The 19561-nt window shown below is 40.9% G+C and overlaps 1 protein-coding gene across 1 annotated transcript; it reads left to right on the forward strand.

Annotated features, from left to right (window-relative positions):
- The first annotated feature begins 798 nt into the window (after positions 1 to 798).
- On the forward strand, positions 799 to 16032 carry pitpnc1b (phosphatidylinositol transfer protein cytoplasmic 1b). Its single transcript, XM_030157924.1, has 10 exons — positions 799 to 1390; positions 4297 to 4445; positions 7136 to 7224; positions 7477 to 7484; positions 7645 to 7716; positions 8929 to 9021; positions 12096 to 12251; positions 13133 to 13196; positions 13395 to 13481; positions 15077 to 16032. Exons 1-10 carry the CDS (start codon positions 1343 to 1345, stop codon positions 15223 to 15225), a joined length of 915 nt encoding a protein of 304 aa, XP_030013784.1. The 5' UTR covers positions 799 to 1342; the 3' UTR covers positions 15226 to 16032.
- Positions 16033 to 19561: the final 3529 nt, after the last annotated feature.

Here is a 19561-nt window from a genome sequence, read left to right on the forward strand (position 1 = left end):
ATAGCGAGGACACGTGGAGAAGAGAGCCACTTTGGCCCCTTCTCAAGGCACTAAGAAAGACAAGCGCATTCCACCGGAGAGGAAGAATCCAACGCCAGTTATTGGTTTTGGCCCAGTCAGACTGACTCAGGGAGCCAAACATCTGCTTCTCTTATTTGATGGGGAGGCCACAATATGTGCCTGGCAGTCCCCACCAGCTCTCTTTCTCACAAAAGGAGAGTGCCCTGTAACTCAAGGACAGAAGCGGGCGAGAAATTATGACTGCTTCGATTCCACTGCTCATTGACTAAACACAGATTCAATTAAACCCAGCTGAAGGTCATGAGGTAATACAATGTAAGCAATCGGGACGGCGAGCTTAATGGAAGTTCTCATGGCTCTGGTAATATTTAATCCAACAGCTCACCCTGACTACTCCTGTGTGTCAGCCATTCATATACCTGAGTGCTGTCAAATGTTTGTGCCACAGAGGGTAAGGTGGCCTGATTTGGGAGTGTGCATCAAATTCAGATGCCATTGTTACGGAAAAAAAGAAAAAGGAAAAAAAAAACTTGGTGTTGCCAAAAATAGAAAGATGAGAGTGTTACTGTTGAAAACAGTCGTGGCAACAGAGAAGAAACAAAAGATAGAGATCAGACGGAGGGAGAGGAAGGAGCAGAGGAAGGGGAGGAGGGGGTTACACAGGTGAGGAGGTAGTAAAGTACAGTGGGCGGAGAGTAGACGCACTGGGAGGGAGAGAAAAAAGAGATAAGGAGGGAACCAGCCAAGGAATTTGTGAGGAACTGAAAGCAGCGGAGAGCGGTTGAGGGGAAAGGGAGGAGCAAGACAACAGAAAGAAAGGTTACACATGAGAAGTCTGAGGAGGAACTAAACAAAGCACAGAGAGGGAGAAGGAGGCAGAGAACGGGTAGAGTTGGTTAGGAGTAGGTTTCAGTCTCACCTCGCAGCTAATTACCTCTTCTTTACTGTGGTGAAAGAAAGCAAACAGAAAGTAAGTGGGACAAACAGAACACGCAAACAGAAAAGGGCAGCAGGAGAAAGCAGAAGTTAGAGGAAGAGGAGGGAAGGTAAATCAGTTAGAAGACACCAGGTGTTGGAGACTAATTGAAGAAGAGAATAAAAAAAAAAAAAAACAAGGCAGGAGGGGGAAATTAAGAATACAGCTGATACTCATTGACAGAGAGCAGTGGACCTAACTCTGTGGACTACTGACATCAGCAAAACAAAGGAAGAAGAGCTTCAGGAAAGAGGTCACAGCGGTGCAGCAGTAGTGTAGCTTGCCCGAGCATGCCAGCTATGAGATAGACTTAAACACAGACAGGCAGTAGTTTCTAACAGCACCATGTTGATGAAAGAGTACCGCATATGTATGCCACTGACTGTGGATGAGGTAAGTTGTGTTTATCTTTCCCACACATTCTGACACACACTCACTGAACACTCCTCCAGTTGAAAATTGAAAGACAAAAGTGTTTTTTTCTCTCAAATGTGAAAGTGTTGTTTCAAGTTGTAATCTCAAAAGTGTTAATGTGCTGATAAGAGAAGTGCCAACAGAGCACACAGACCTCCTGTGGCTGCTCTGTGGGAGCTTGGCACACTGGGTAGGCAGGTAGGTATGTTCAGCACCGATGAGCTTATTGGAGCCAATGCACAACACCTGACTAGAATCATCATAGCACTGCTGTCGTGTGTACATTATCTCCCTATTTGTCTCTCTCCTGACTTCGCTCACATACGTTAGCACACAAACTAGTTGGACTGGTTAGCGACTTTGCAAGTCCTGAGAGCAAACAAAAGCGTTGAGCCTGCAGGTATGAAAACAAAAGACAAGCTCTATTAGCAAAAAGGTGCATGGACAAGGGAGTTATGCACCAAAGTGCCCTTCAAAAGAATGTCCTCTCCTCCCCACCCACCCTCAACTCTACCTGTTACCCACAACAATGACAGTGAGAAATAGCAGTCCAAAATAGGATTTACAGTATCAGTACAGGGCACAGAGAAACTTGAGCTTGCAGCAAATCCTCTTTCGCCTGAATGTAATGTAAGTTTAAGTGCAGCTTATTTGAGGCAGTATCATATCATGAGCGATACCTTATTCTGGGCCATTTACAATACTCTTTCCAAATTTTTGAAGGGGAATAGTTGAATTTCAGAAATGACAATTTCCATACTCCTGCTGTATTGTAATATGGGTTGGCTACATCGTGGAATGCTTCACTAAAGTTTCCTGGTGTAACAGAAGCTGGTCATGCCTGTAACCAAAGCTGTTTGGTTCAAAGGGTCAACATATTAAAATGCTGTGTAATAAGACAATGGACCTAAAAGCCTCCTTTCCAAGTGTAATATAAAGATATGATACTGGACATTAAGGAGACAAGTATGCACCAAGTCAATGTCATATAACAGTGTTTATCTAACCTGTAATATCAGAGTGCCACTTTATTAGGATCAAGTGGTGTCAGGAACAATAAAAACCCATCCCTCGCACATATTTTGTCCATTATAAGTAAATGGGAAGATTTTTTTTTTTTAATCGTAAAACATTTGAACTTTGACCTACCTTTCCCAAAATGTAATGACATCTATTCTGGGATACTGGCAATCTATGAACCCAGTTTGGTATGAATTGAACCAATCGTTTTGCTGCTAAAGTGTTAACAAAGAAACAATGAAACAAGCAAACAAACCGAACCAGGGTAATAAGGCAGAAATGCTTCAATTGAGGTGATTATTTTGGGATGATAAGTCTCATTTACAGTGTCAGTGGACGGTGTCTTGGTGACATTCCAGTTTCAAGTTTTTTTTTAAGATTTAATCATGAGCAAAAATAGAAATGTTCTTTGAACTACCTTTCGTTTTAATCAGGCATCTTTCATTTTCAGTTGCTGTCACATTGACATGATCTGCTCCACCCCACAGGCACAAAAACACAGTGTAAACCTGTCCTTCCCTTTTTTTCAAGACAGTTGGATAAAAATACACGACAAGCAGTGTGTGAATGCTTGAGTTGCTAAACACATCACTCATCACAGCTGCTGAGAGTCCGTAATAGTGATTTAAGGACAAATAACTTCCTGCTAAGATTAGCTATTTAGAAAGGGAAAAAGCTAGTCAACCAATGTGTGGGAGGATCCGCTGCTCTCAAGTCTGTTAGTCTTAAGATGGGTGTACAGGCACCCATTGCGATGATTAATTAAGTCCCATGAATACCCAATAAGTAAATATTGAATGTTGACATTCCACTGTAATTGGAACAAGAAGGAGGAGTGTCACAGGGATGTCAACAGAGTACAGTGAAGGATGGAAATGGATATCTGACCTCCTCTTTCTCTCTCCCTCCCCATCTTTCTCTGTTTTTGCTTTTAATTAAAGTAATGGTCTAGTGGCACACCAATATAGGGCAACAAAATGAATTACATTATGATGGCCACTGTAGAACAATTTTTGTGTACTCAGTATAATTTTATTGCCTTTTCATAATAACTTTAAAAACAAAGTTAAGAAAGTTATTTCTAAGTAAAACAGAAAAAAAGGGCAGTAACTGGATGGAGTGGGTAAAAACAACTATTAGTGTGTACAGTGTGTCATATAAGTAGCTCGAACGACAACAGTGATGCTGTCAGACTCCAGACAGCCTGTGCCCAAAGGCCTCTTTAGACTCAGTAACAGTAAATACAACTCCTCATCAGGACCGAGCGCAAACTAGGGCTGCAGCAGAGAACAAAGTCCCTTCCCCCCAATTTAGACCCCATGCACTCACCCTCAGTGGCCAAATTAAATTTTGATGTCTGATTTGGTTACTTGAGGGAAAAGCCTTATATGCAGCAAGTGACTATTTAAGAAGCGGAGAGCAAATACAAAGCTTGTGCCTAAGCAGCACTGACTAAGTGCCTGCCGAGACAAAAACAGACTCAGCAACTATGGCTGAACCTGCTGCCAGCAGCCTTTCTATCATCACTCTCAGTAGATGCTAAGAGCTTTGTCCAGTCCAATATATTATCAGTTTATTGATTTTTGGTTACTGAGTTTTCAAAATTGAAACTTTATGTTGTTGTCAATTTATGTCCATATTTCAGTGATGTAAGGTCTAAATATTGTTCCTTTATTGCATTATCAAAACCACTATACATTTTGATTACATTCAAATCATGTCACTTTGATGGAAATATGAGCTTTGAGATTGTTTTATTAATATACTTGAGTTTGACATTTTCTCACGGCAGTTTTTTTCTCTTTCTTTCTTTTCCATTCAAACCCACTCCTAAACTTCATCCTGAATGTCTCCTGGGGCTCCAGTATAAGATCGGACAGCTGTACATGATCAGTAAGTACAGCTGTGAGGAGAGTGGCGGAGGAGAAGGTGTGGAGGTGGTAAGAAATGAGTCAGACGTCCACCCCCAGCACGGCGCTGGACAGCTGACCGAGAAGCGGATCTACCTCAGCAGGTAGAGTGCACCCTAATGACTGTATTCATACACTGATTAGATGATAATGTTTCTGGGCCTTATCCTCAAATTGTCAGTGTCTGCAATTATGACAGCTGATTGTGTTTGACCTTTGGTCTCTTAGTTCAGTGTAAAGGTTTACATACTGTTCTGTCAATCCCATGTGGGCCACCAACAAGCAATAAAACATGGTTTCATCACAGACAGATTGCAGTGTGGCCTGCCTATATCCAAAGTCCACGTACCCCAGCTTAAACGTGTTGAGGCCTATTTTGTGGGATTGTAATGGAAATGTTATTGTAGCATGAGATCATGAGCCAGGAAACATTCAAGTCTAACTGTAAGTACAGACTGTGAGAAAAACAACTCCTTTGTCATCCTGCTGGTGATTACTGGATGTGTGAGAACTTTTTAGGTGCTGAGATTTCCCTTCGTGTGTTGAAAATGTACCAATGTTTTCAGTAAACATGCATTAAAACCCCAAACTGTCACTTACTGTTCAGTGATACATTCACATGGGAAATACTTGTTTTGTTATGTTCTGTAATCATTACTTTGTAAAGTACTTATTAATTATTTTTGGAGCAATATAGCTTCTCTTATTAAGGACACAAGTATTTTTTACAGTTAAAACAGTTTTTAAAAAGTTATAGATCTATTGTCATGCATAAGACAAAATAATTAACCCCTGCAATTTTAAACCTTTAAAGCAGTGCATGACTTTCATCATAATTTTTCTGTCAAATTTATAAAACCCCAGTGATAGCCTAATTATCACTACTCCATTAGTTTTTCCGTGCTTACACACCTGAATCACTTACCTCACGGTGAACAACTCAAAGATGACGCAGACACAGTCTGCTTGTCTACATAACAAACTGAAACGTCATTTTTTGGAAATTTGGTCCCGAAATGCATTGTGGGTATGCAACCAAGCGAAAGCAGTTTCTCACAGATTTGGCAAGAAAATGAGCCAGATCACTACAACATAAAACTATCCAGTCCACCAGGGTTCTTTTAAAGAATGAGTGTAGTCGGTGGATGGAGGTAAAGGCAACATTTGGGTTCAGCACTAACGAAGAGACAGTGAAATTGCTGCTGCTTGGAATTACCATTCCCACAATGCACTTCGCGACGAAATTTCTGAAAAGGCCCGAGTGACGTTATGGTTTGTTATGTAAACAAGCTCAATGTTGGAGTCATTTTCAAAATTGTTCACCATGAAGGAAGTTATTCAGGTGCGTAAGCACGGAAAGACTAATGGATTAGTGATAATTAAAGTATCACTGGGGTTTTACAAATTTGAAAAAAAGATTTGGGATGAAAGTCATACGCCGCTTTCAAGCCAATACTGATAAATCTGTGATGTATATAATTATTTACAGAAATAACAGAGTTCACTATTTTTAGATGCCCATTTACACCATTAATGATGCCTCATGAGAGAATTAATTATTAACTAGAAGCACTCGGAGAGCGCAGACCTCCGCCAAGGCTGATCAGTGGCCCCCCCTCGTGGGCCCCCCCACACCAAGGAGGTTATGTTTTTGCCAGGGTTTGTTTGTTTGTTTGTCTGTTTGTTTGTTTGTCTGTCTGTTAGTGTGCAACATAACTCAAAAAGTTATGGACAGATTTTGATGAAATTTTCTGGTCTGCGCCCCCCCCGTGGGCCCCCCCACCCCCGATCACCACCAAAATTTAATCATTTCTTCCTTATCCCATTTCCAACAAACCCTGAAAATTTCATCAAAATCTGTCCATAACTTTTTGAGTTATGTTGCACACTAACGGACAGACAAACAAACAAACAAACAAACCCTGGCAAAAACATAACCTCCTTGGCGAAGGTAAATATATTAACATTCAAAACAGATTACAACTATTTAATAATGTGGTAGAAACATATCATATTTTGTGTAATGCCACCAGTGGTTAAAATAACGGAAGCTATTTTTAAGGAAATTTGCAAGCAATCTTAGGACTGCAATATGGTAGTAATTTTTCACCGACAGGAATCTGGGGAAAGTAGTGTCCATGTTTTAGGGTTGAATGAGTATTTTCTTTCTTGTCTTTCTTTTTTTAACAAACCAATTATAATGGTGTCAGTTAAAAAGAAAATCAATGAATTGTAATTGTGGCCAGAAACTAGAGTAATCAGGTCCAGGATAAAAACAATCTGAATTCTCTTTTAACTCTCAATTCATTTTGTCACCCCAAGCCCACTCATTACCCCAATGTAACCTCAACTCTTATTCTAATCACCATTTTAAAAACCCAAGGCCTAATCCTAAAATAAACTCTCAAAGAAGTAAAGAAGTGTTCGCGCTGTGGAGGATTGTCCTAATCTTTCTTTCCTTGTGGGACATTTGGTCCTCATTAGTAAAGATCTGTTAGGACACATGCACACTCATTTACAGTCCACCGTGTGCAGAACGTATTCCACCTCAGTCATGTTCTGACATGTGACCTCAAAGCTACAGTAACAATTCATCACCACAGGTGTAATTGGGAATGAGTCACACAAATGAATGCTGTGGTGAGACTAGCCTACAGGTAATCTGGCTATAAATGGCACAAAAACCACTTAGTATCTCTCCGTCTTGTCCATAATCACCCTCTGCTACCCCCTCCACTCTTCTGACTCCCAGTCTACTCCTATTTTTAATTTTTTTTATTGTTGTTTTTTTCAGTAAACTTCCATCCTGGGCAAAATCATTTGTCCCACGATTCTTCTACGTGACAGAAAAGGCCTGGAACTTCTACCCATACACCATCACAGGTGCTTATGTGTGTGTTTGTTTGTGTTAAACATCAGGTAACTTTCATTTCCATGCATTATACACGACATGTTTGGTTTTAACAGCTGGTTTTTCAAGTGCCATCAAATATTTATCTCAATGCATGCATGAATCCCCCAGTGGAAACAGTGTGTGTGTCTGCAGTTTTGTGTGAGAACTACTGCGTGCTCATGCATGTATGAGTAACTAATGCTGTTTCTCCCCATCCATATTGTACATCCCTGGTGCTGCAGAGTACTCAGTAAGTATTCTCACACATCATTTACTGTACATGAATGCAACTCAGCTCATTCTCATCTCTTTTCCAGTATCTGTGGATCTAATCTGCAGCCTGCTTTCACTGTTTCTATCTCTGCCCTCAACCATTTTTTTCCCCATTTATACCTCTTGTCACCCTGTAGGCATCATTCCTCCCCAAGTTCAGCATCCGTATTGAGACGAGATTTGAGAACAACAACGGCGATAACGACAACGTGAGTATGACTGTGAGCGAGTGAGAGGTGAGAAAGATTGAGTGATTAGAGAGCAGGGGGAGGAGAAAGGCAAAGGAGAGGAGCAAAAAAAATCACAATTTTCTCTGCAGTGTAAAGAAAATGTTCATCAAATTGATGTGCCCATTACAAGGAAAACAAGCAAAGTACAAAATGCAGTATTGGCAGATCTATTAACTAGACATGCAGCGTGGTGAACACGGCTGCCATGCTGCATTTTGTCCCAGGCCAATACGCACACTAAACATTCACACACAATTGCAACTCTGTCAGGCTCTGTGCTGTGTAATCAAGGAAATCTCAAATAACAAGAGTGAACATGTAAAAATATGAGGTTCTCATATGGGAGAAATGCTGCAAGGCTTGTTTCATTTCCTTGGCAGTTACAGGTTACATAAGTTTATTCCGATTACAACCATTCATAGAGAGTCGTGCATGACCTACCTATCATCATGCAGTATGTGCTTGAGGCTTTGTGTCCTGTGTTCTAAACAACACACAGAACAGGGAGACACAATGCGTCCGACAAGGAAGCAGTGAGAGCGTCATGCCCTGAGCACATTGTAATAAGCAACACAATACATCCAGCTAATGTAACACATTCCATAAGAGGGAGCAAGACCTTGGGTAGACACAGACCGACGAGAGCGTCACAGGAGCGTAGCGGGTTATTATCTAACAGCAGGTTTTTCTTATTTGTTAGTTTTCAACTGTGAAATGAACAGCTTCAGCGGGGCATTAGAACAAATTTTAAACAAGGTCAGATAAAAGTGCTGTCAGTTTGCGCCCTCCTCGCATCAGCTTCCTCCAATTCACTCTCGAGGAAAAGCGCGTTCTGCTCTTCTTTTTTATTTGTAACTCTTCTTTTTCTGCTCTGTTTTAATATCCCTCCTATGTCCTTGTTTTTTTCCCTTCTCCCTCTTCTGTTTTCTCCTCTGTTTGCTCCAGTGTGATTTGTTCCAAGGGCCCCAGGGTGGGATATTGTGAGGGATGTTACAGTGTGCGACCTCACTTTTCTACACAGTTACTCATCTACTCTCATCCCTCTCTCTCCACTGACTGAGTGGCCGTGTATATGTGAGAGTGAACATGCAAGAGTGTGTGCGTGCGTGTGTGTGTGTGTGTGTGTGTGCGTGTGTGTGGTGTGTGTGCTCTCGTTCTACTGTATGACCTCTCCCATCTGTTCGGGTGTAGGTGTTTGGGGACACGCCGACCCCAGCGGGGAATGTGAGCTTCCTGGATATCCTGAGTGACCCCATCCCTGAAAAGCACTACAAAGAATCAGAGGTACACGCTGCACTTTTACAGACACAAACCCAAACAGAAACATGTATTCCAAAACTATATTGACTCATTGGATAAAAAATTATTATGTAAGGGATAATGTACAGCTAATGCTTTCCTAGCTGGACATTATCCTCCCTATTATATGGTTATTCACCAAAGCAGCTGCTCCCAAACTTTTCAGCTCGTCACCCAATCAAGTAAACAATTCAAACACTGATGTACACAAACAAATACAACTGACTTATTTCTCCGCTGTTGGAACACTCTCTGAAAATCTCCTCTTTGCCCAGGAAAGATTCTTTTAACTTGCCCCAATACTGACAGCTTTCATTACTGAGCACCTCGCCACACAGAAACTTACACTCATCTCTACAACTTTTCCTCATCCTCACATTTTTAAGTCTAGGTTCACAAGATAAATAGAGACAAAACAAGAGAAAAGGACAATAGTGGAAAACAATGCTCTTCTATTTGAGTCAAGAATATGAATTACAAATGTAGTATTGTCATGTATTTCATGTTACCTGAAACCCGTTTTTTGGTTCAGATCCCAAAATAAGAAAAAGGCAGCACAAAAGAAAAATTGGTAATCGTACACTACATCTTTATCTTGATTTGATTTATTTGGAAATCATTTCATTGCTTCAGCTAAATAAAAATAGAATTAGAATGGAACTGAACTGTGTGAAGTCATGGTCTGTTGTAGTGAAACGACAGGCGGCTGAGCGTCGTCATTGATCAATCAGAATCAAATATTCAGCAAAGCTGTATGATATTACATTATGAAACAGTTGTTATGCTATTACCAAGAGTTAGAGGACACAAATAATACTTAGTATTTTCATGAAAACCCGAAGCAGAGGGAACAATCTCACTTGGCTTCTCCAAAGATCAAAAAATCCCTTAGAAAAAGCACAAATTGTTGGTTTTTGCATTTGTTTGTGTGTGGCTTCTCCAGACAAGACAAAGCATGTTTACTAGTGAGCTTAAGAGATGTTTTTAGGAGTATTAGGACTGCCTGGCCTGTTTATGCAATTCTCCAGTCCTGTTTATGCAATTCTTATGCCCAGAGATGGCAAAAGTACATACTTTTTACTCAAGTAGAAGTACAGCTACTTGTGCTGAAAAAAAAAAAAACAGTAAAGGTACAAGCTCTAACGTTTATATCTAACTAAGAAGTATTTCTGTTTCTGCCAGCTGTTTCTGAGCAAGTAAACTGAACTTTATCATCCATGTTGGTATTAGTTCACATAGTCTGGTCATGCTACATTGTTTACATTGCTATGTCCATGTATGACATGAACAGCTCTATTCACTAACAGCTCATCTTTTTTATGTGTGTCCATTAGTGTAGGCTGAAATGAGACTTGATGTGGTATAATACAATATGAAAAAAGTAATCCCTCCCGAATGCATTAAAAACAAGGGAATGAATCTATTTTGAAAGTGTAGAGAGTACATATTACATATGTTTGTGTTAAAATGGTGGGAGCATATTAAATAAAATACTCAAGGGAAGTGTTGATCTGAAAAAGCTGCTTGAGTGCAGTGACTTAGCTTTTGTATTTTCAACATCTGCTTATGCTAGGCTAATTGTCTATCTTTATACACTGCCATGTCAAAAGTCACACACACAACATTTCGTTAATTACCCTTTCCGTTAATTACAGGGTGCATTTGTCGTAGCATCGCAATGTCACACAATGCTTATGCAACGTCCCTATAAATGTCACAACATTTATTTCTGTCCAGAGTTGCATTAATTTTTCACCGAGATCTTGTATTAATGATGGAGAGTCGAGCCGCTGTGTAACGTCTTCTCCACCACATGCTAAAGATTCTCAGTGGGGTTCAGGTATGGACTCTGTGGAAACCAATCCATGTGTGAAAACGATGTCTCCTGCTCCCTGAGCCACTCTTACAATATGACCCTGATGAATCCTGGTACTGGATTATATCTGTGTCATCAGAGAAGAAAAACCACTGATCAGACCTAGTCATTCAGTCTATTCAGGTAGTCATGTGACCTCATTCTATGGACACGTGATGTTACTGAACCTAGAATTGAGCAACTGAATCACCCTAGAACATATCACTGCCCCCACAGGCTTGTACTGTTGGCCCTAGGCATGATGGGTAATCAGTTTCTTGTCACCCTAATCCATCACTCTGGAACAGGGTCAATCTGGAGTCAGACCACATGACCTTTTTACATGGAAACACAGTCCAATCCTTATGCTCTTTATAAAACTTATGGTTGTTTCAGAAATGAGAAGCTACTTACTGCATCAGTTAGAGTTAAAGAGCTTGCAGGTGAAACACATTAATCACTGTAGTAATTATCCAAAGGAAGGATCTGACCCGTTTGCCTAGTTACTGTAAATCCAGACAGTGACTTTTTGTGGCTGGGTTGTGTATCTTACTATTAAGTATGTGTGTTGATCTAACCTTTGACAGTGTATTTGTTATTATTATATTATTATTCCTTTAAGATACTTATTATGGATACAAACGCTTTCATACTGTATGATGAGAAAACTCCTCTTTCCCCGTTCAATTTCATATGCTTTATGGGTAACTCAGATTTGCATCCACACATCTCTTGCGAATCTGTCTGTCTTCATTCCCTCCACACTAAGGTTTGGCACTTCTTTACTCCCTGTGAATCCTCAGAGACAAGGGTTATTTCACAAGGCAATTCAAGTGCACACACATCAAAACAAATGCATCTAAATAAACAAGCTAGCAGATAGATGTACATGCACACACAAACAGCAAAACAACACACCAAAGTCATAGATTAATTGAGGCGGTGAAACAGAAAAACACAAACACTTTCCAGTTGTCTATTGGTCGCAGATGCTGCACGTGTGTTATCACATTTTGGGGCTCTTATGGGGCTGTGTGAGGAACAATCTGTTTGCACCACACACACTCACAACATATTGTCACACTGTTTCTCACGCACACATACACACTTGCACATCCATACTCCTCCCTAAAGACATCTCACAGGGCCAGGGCTTCTGCGGATTCAGCAAGTAATGTATGGATGCACTGTTTGCTCTGTGCAGGACCTAAGTCGCTGGCAATCGAGTAAAACTGGCCGTGGGCCCCTGAAGGATGGCTGGAGAGACGACCACAGGCCCATTATGTGCTCCTATAAGAGGGTGTGCTGCAGCTTTGAGGTCTACGGCTTCCAAACTAGGACAGAGGAGTTCATACACAGAGTAAGACACAGCTTTTTATTCCTGTCGTGCATTGTTCTGGTGTTAAGCGTTTTGGGATCCATAACATTTGCAATTAAAGTTACAAGCCTGTATAGGTGTACTACAGTGGGGAAAACTTAAAATATACAGCTAATTGGATTTATTAAAGTGCTCTGCTTTATTTGATTTCTGCCTGTAAGAGTCTTCTACTTTATTCTTGTATAGTAAAAGGATTAATCTTAGTGGCATTTGGTATTTAAATGCAACATGTGTCACATTTTGACAAAAAAATAAATCATTACATTTATTTCAAGACATTGATATAATTGTCCAGACCCTTGCCAAGAAGACTGTTAGTCTTGCCTCAGATCACCTCTGTACTGTACTTTATGTATTGCACCATTAGATCAGATTTATCGGGACATTTGCTGTATTGCTTTACACCACAAAACAATAAGAGAGCCTTAGTAAAACTTGTCTTAACAAAGGTTTTTTTTCTCAGTTTCGCACCGTTGAGGTTGGAGGGACAAGTTAAGCAGGTGATGCAAAAGCTCCAATGTAAAACAAAAAAAAAACCCGCCAAGAATGGAATCAAATAAAAGCACTCTTTTATTAAATGTTTACATTAAGTGTAGCTTTAGTTTTGTCAAAAGTTAGTGCAAATAACTGCACTGAGATAAGGCTCTTCTTATCTTTAAAAAGTACCACTTACCTCAGTCATAACCTCATTTGTTTAAATTACACTCATACATTACACAACCGGCATAATTTTGACATGACGTCTATTCCAATAATGAGAACTGTTGCCCTACATTTCACATTACAGATACACACTTCTAAATTCTATGCACCTTGTAGCAGATTTAGTAGCACTTTATCTGCTGCTCTATTTTTGTTTCCAGAACATCAGGGATATTCTTCTGGTTGGTCACAGACAAGCAGTCGCATGGATAGACGAATGGCACGGTGGGTAAAAACAATATATTGTCACTGCATGTTTTTAGATTCTCCAAATATAAAATGAAGTGTGCAGGATAGTAGCAGTGTACTGTGGTGTATTTTTAAAAATAACTTCACACTCAATATGCATTCTGTGAACTTTGAGATATATATTTCATACACTGTTCTGTTGGTGCATGTGTATGTATCTTGCTTTCCCCACAGGGCTGAATATGGAGGAGGTGAGAGAGTACGAGCGGACAATGCAAGAGAAGACCAACAGCAAAGTCAAATTGAACCAGAACAACACAGGTGAGGTTGGAATTTTTGACCTGAAATGTACAGAAATACCCGAAAGATGGGAGGTGAGACAGAGGGGAGATGGAGTGGGTGGTAGGGTGTAGAGAGAGAATATAGTTGCATGTGAAAGTGCCCAGAGTGGAAAGAGATAGAGGTGAAAACAGAGAATGGAATGAGTTGTAGATGAAAAGACTCGTGTGAATTGTTCTGCTCCGCTGTAATTATTCTTGCATTTAATTTCAGCATATTAAGCAGAGGATAGAGCAGGAGATGTAATAGTTTACCAAAAAGGAATCAGTGAGACAAATAAAACCACCCAGATCTCATCCACAGCATACAATTGCAGATCATTAAGAAAGTGCAATAAATGTGAGCAGGTATTTTGTTTTTATTTAGCCTGCTGTGCTGTCTGTTGCTGTCAACAGAGTGCAAAGTAGTTTGAATTAATAATGCTAACAGGCTTGAACAGAGGCTGGTTGCACAGAGGCTGGTTGCTCCACGAGTCCCTTAGCTGTGCCCTACAAGTACCCAGATGGCTGGTGTGCATCTGTGAGAGAAAAATGGGGGGTAGAGCAGTCAGGAGGCATTTCACAAACACAAGGAGCAGAGAAGAACACCAGACCGAGTGTACATGCCCGAAAAAGACAGAGAGACACATGTAGAGGGGGAAAGAAGAGTGTAGGTTGGCTCATGAAGTGATAATGCCACTGCGTCGGTCTGATAAACAGTGTAATGCAGCCACCTGCTGAACTCTTCCCATCACCAGCCCTTTCAACATAAATAACCAGCCATTGCAGCACTTAGCTGCAAATGTCAGCCCTGGTGGGGGTCTGTGTCTGGGCATATGTGTTGTGTGAGTGTGTGAGTGTGTTTGCGTGTTTGTGTGTGTATGTGTGTGCGTGTGGTCACCCTGCCCCCTGCTGGTTAGTCTGGTGAACCTCTGCTGGATGTAAGAGATATCAAAGGTAGAGTTCCCAATATGGCCTGTAGCATCTCACTGCCTGTGTGCTCGCTCGCTCCCTCTGTCTTGCTCTCTCTCTCCCCCTCGGTGTGTGATGATGAGAGACATCAAGCTGCAACAAATCTGCAGTCATTGCTCAACCTGCTGCAGCTCGCTGCACCTCCATGACCCCCTACAGGCCAAAAACTGCTACTGCATTTGTCACTGCACAGACCCAGTAATAGTTTTCATTTCATTCATCTGCTGTAATAAAAGTAAATGGATGTCATTTACTCTAGAGAGTCTAATGAAAAAAAGTCTTGCGTGTGACTTGAATACCAATAAAGACTTTAACTAATGGGAATTTAAGTATACGGCGTAGATCTTAAGTATACTTAAATAAATTGAAAAGCCAAACAATTCTGCCAGTTGTTCTTTTTGTCAGTGTCACTTTATCTTTTCTTCCTCTTTCATCTTTGTCTTGTTCTTTATTTCACGCAAAATGTGTCTTAGTCTCTGTCTCATTGTTTCTCCATTTCACCTTGCAGTATTGACATGCGAAATGCATTGTTCAAGCATGAAAAGAAGGTAATTTGTGCACAAAAAGAAAAGGTAACAACAAAGAAAAATCTCCTTGTCTATCCATCTATTTGTCTCCCTCTCTCAGACCCATCAGCTGCCTTTCGTCCTCGCTCCATCTCGGAGTCAGATGAGCGTTCCCTGAAGAGGATGGGAGTGGTGAATGCGGCCATGTCTGACCCCCCCGCTTCCTCAATTGCAAAAAGCCCCATGCGCCTCAACTCCACCCCTAGATGAAGCCTCACATACAGATAATATGCACAGACACAAGACAAACATTCAAACATTCACCACAGCCATGTGATGTTTTTTTCTTTCAAACACAGACCCAACCCACATGCAAACAGTGACATGAACACCACCACAGAAAGATGCTGCTTGTAACATCTTGTACGTTAAACCACATACGTGCCACACAAACACAAAGTGCCTTCTCAAAACCACCTTCTGCTGTTGCTTTGTCAAATCCCTCCAGTCTTTGACAGCCAAGCCACACTCGCCTGTAAATGCAATACATGGTTTCCTCTAAGTTCCTCACCAACCACCAGCAGGGCTTTCCAGTTGTTTCCCAGCCCCTGACCAGCAGCCTACAGACAGATGCATAAGGAGTTTAATAGAGTGGATCTAATGAGAGAGAGGAGAAGGGGGAAGTTGTCAATGCTATAGATCTGCTCCCCTTTCCACCTCAGCCAATAGGTCAGACCAGTTGTATTGACAAAGGCCAGTGAGGCGTTGTATTGGCTCCTTGATTGCATAGCTGAGAGCTGCAAATGGGTCAACCCAGGGCTAAACTTCAATTATGAGTCAATGATGTGACCATCTATAATTTAATTAGTTGAATTTTTAATACACATATTGAGAGGTTCTCATCATCAGGGATCAAGTAGAAGAAGATACGGTGCATACAATGTTGCTGTAAAATGTTGCTTCTCTGTAAATACAGCTCACTCAGCCTGAATGATAAAAATCAGGTGAAAGATTTATGTGGAAATTGTGGTGTACAGTCTTTCAATAAATTATCTCCAATTAAGACAATGAACTTCACTAGCGTTGTGATATCTGTCCACATGAGCACATAAATAGACTCACTTCACACATTCAGACATGTTTGATCAGTATTGACTGGTAAAGATTGACCAGCTGCTGGTACACTGCAGCACTCTCATGTAATCTAGTCACCAATTTCACACTTGTGTGTCATGTGGAACTGGCTCCAGGAGCAGTGGACATGAAAAGATGCAGCCGCCTGCTCCAGTCTTGGTTTTGCTTTGCAGTGTGCAGCAGTTTTCTCTGCAAAGGCAACAGAGAACAATAATGAATGTTTAACTGATGCGGGGTGTTGTGTTGGGCGTTTGTGCATGTCTGTCATCACTGCAACACTTTATTGTTCAAGACTTCAGGACAAAAGCCCAGGCTTGTCAGAGGAAGACTTGGAAGTTCCTGAGATTGACAGACATGGCAGCTTGCTTCAAATCGTGCACTAAATAGCTCGCATTATGGGGCTCATTATGGTGTCTTTTATCCATACAAATCAAGAGTCAGCATGACAATTTGTTATTAGTTTCCCGACAAAGGGCTGCTGACGTGCATTCGCATACACATACACAAACAAATACATCCATGCAAAACTCTTCCTCTCCATGTGTCTTTTTACAGTAGCAGCAGGAGGCTGATATGAAAGAGCAAGTGCTCTACACAGTCAGGAGTGTTCACAAGTGCTGCAGAGGGAGCACAAGCTGCTGGCTACACCACATTAACATTACCTGTTCCCTTTTACTTCTTTGTCCTCTCCCATTAATTTCTCTTCATTATTGCCGTCTCCCACTGTTTTCCTCTGCTTCTTCTCCTTTCTCTCTGTACTCCTCCTTTATTCTGTTTTGCTCATTCTTCAAATCTCACTTGATCTTCTTTTCTTTCCCTTCTCTTTATCTTTGTGTCCTCATCTTTGTTCCTCAAGAGAGCCTCTAAAGAAGATGTACTGTGTTCATTTTATGGAAATGCTCCCCATGGTACATTATCATAGATCCTGACCCTGTAGCGCTGAATCATCCTGCTATTCCCAGTTTGCCCATCAGACCCCACAAATAGCATGTTAGAGGAAAGACAGGACACTCAAGAGCTGTATCCAGTCAGCTGCCGCACTGTCGCCTGACTGTACCTTACTGTACTCTACAGTCACTTTTATGTGAAACCTTGAGTTGAACCCCCAGAGAGTGAGAGAGCACAGCTGAAAGACAAGGGATGAAACTAAAAAAAGCAATAGTACATTGAGAAAAGACAGCAAAATGAGCTATAAAGACTAATATTTAATTGTAGGCAGTTTGAACAAGCAGGATGTGCCATTGTGATTATCCTGGCAAAGAATGAGTGTGCGTCTGGATGTAATTTCTCCTCCACCTTAATGGCATTTTGCCTAACCACACTGATGTACGAGCTCCTTTTCAGATCAATACGTGCTCTCCATTCACTAGACAGACAGTAATGCAACCGCCTCATTTGTTTGATGATGTGTACATGTGCATGTGTGAGTGTGTGTGTGTGTGTGTGTGTGTGTGTGTTCACATCTTTGAAACTGGTCCCCATTTACTGACTATGTTTAACTCTGCCTGTAAAAGTAAGTGACCATTAAGCAACATAGCTTAGCATGTCACTAACCTGATCGCTTAGTCCACATGCCAACATTGATTTAATAAGGGTTTAATGTGTGTGTGTGTGAGAGAGAGAAGGAAAAGAAAGAAGGCAGTTTCATAGATACACACTCTTCACACAATGAGTGTAAAATGAATTGAAGGGTGACTTGGTGTGTAAGAATGTGATAATGCTCTTAGAGTATTTACCTCCTTTTGTATAGTTATCTGCCTCTGATATGATGTGTGTGTTTCTATGCATGCGTGTGTGAATTCCCAGGAGTGTAAGTCTTGTATTAGTCTAAACGGTGAGGCCAGGATGCTTGTGTTTCCTCATTACAGTGTCAGCAATACAGTTTTTAGCCCACTCAACCACATAAATGACTTCAAATCCTCTGCGTATAAGCCCCACCACTGGGAACCCAATTTGTAACCTCTGCCCAGTAATACTTTAACTGACTTTATCTGGGGACTGGCAGAGTGTAAAATTCATACAGTATCTGAGAGAACTAATTGAACCAATTAAGAAAGTGAATATGGATTACTATGGGACTGTGAACACACACATCCCCTCCGGATAGAGTTGGAGACCACTGCTTTCCACGCGATAATGATTGTCATTGCAAATGGATGGCGGTGCAGGGTCTCAGAGTGCTGCACAACAACACTCCCAGAGTCTGCTGGCTTTGCATTTACACTGATGTGTTTTCATTTCTTTAGCAGCTGATCCCAGGGCTGCTATTCTGGGCAGTAATTAATTGCATGCGGGTAAAGGAAAAGTCAAGGATAAGTGTTAAAACTGTTCCTTGCCTTGCATACACCCACAAATACAAAGGCACGGTACAATTTTCACACAACACAACCATTGCTAGAGGAAATAAAAAGTAAAAGTGTATCTACAAGAAGGTATGCACAGAACTTGCACCAAATAAAAGCCTGGGGTACGCCATGCTTTCAATATCTTAATCAGCACGACCATAAAGCCTCCCAATTTAATTGCTTCACTAGACTATTATTACATAAACAGCCATTGTAGCCAGCGTGCCCATATGTTTACTAATAGGAAAGGCAGATTAGAATAGTGAGTGAATACATAACATACACTGCTCTTTACTGATGTACAAAGGTAAAATTACAGTTCCCCTGCAGGAGGAGCATATAAACAGCAGCCTTTTTGGTTCTCATAAACTCAAAAGAATGACAATAAAATACATGACAGGAGACATCTGTGAGAACAATGGCTTTATTACTGTAAAGAGGTTCCACAAAACAAAACACGGATCACAAAAGATGCTCACAGGCTGCGAGAACAATACATAATACTGTTTAAAACTGAAACAATATATTTAGTGGCAGCCGGTTTTAATTCACATCAGGGAACATTGTTGGCATGGTTGTTTGTAAGATGAGCAGATATGTGAAGAGTTATAATGGAACAATCAAATAATCCATTTTGAGAAATAACCAAAACAAAAAGTATCTGAGCTGAGTACTGAAAAATAACTCAAGAACAGACCTCAGTTGTTTTTAATCTATAAAATGATAAATGTTTGTCAATGCATATACAGCATCCTCCATTTTTCTCCATCCAGCAGGTCAAGAACCTTTGTAATACAGCCACACAACTCATCACTGTAGGGAATGTATGAATGTACGTTATTTTGTAACTGCACATTGATTAAAAGTATAGTTTTTCTGATTTTGTTTTTCAACAAACTGAAATTATGGGGGTGGGACCTTTCTGTGAGAACTTTGCATGGTGCTGTGTGGGTTGTCTCTAGGTACTATGGCTTCCTCCCACCATCCAAAGACATGCACTGATAGGTTAAATGGTTCATTTAAAATTGTCCATAGGTGTGAGACTGATTGGTTGTTTGTCTCTATATGTCAGCCCTGCAATGAACTGGTGACGTGTACCCTGTCTTCCCCAGCATAGTAGCTGGGAT

The sequence above is a fragment of the Sphaeramia orbicularis genome, chromosome 16, assembly GCF_902148855.1.
Source record: "Sphaeramia orbicularis chromosome 16, fSphaOr1.1, whole genome shotgun sequence".
Taxonomy (NCBI): domain Eukaryota; kingdom Metazoa; phylum Chordata; class Actinopteri; order Kurtiformes; family Apogonidae; genus Sphaeramia; species Sphaeramia orbicularis.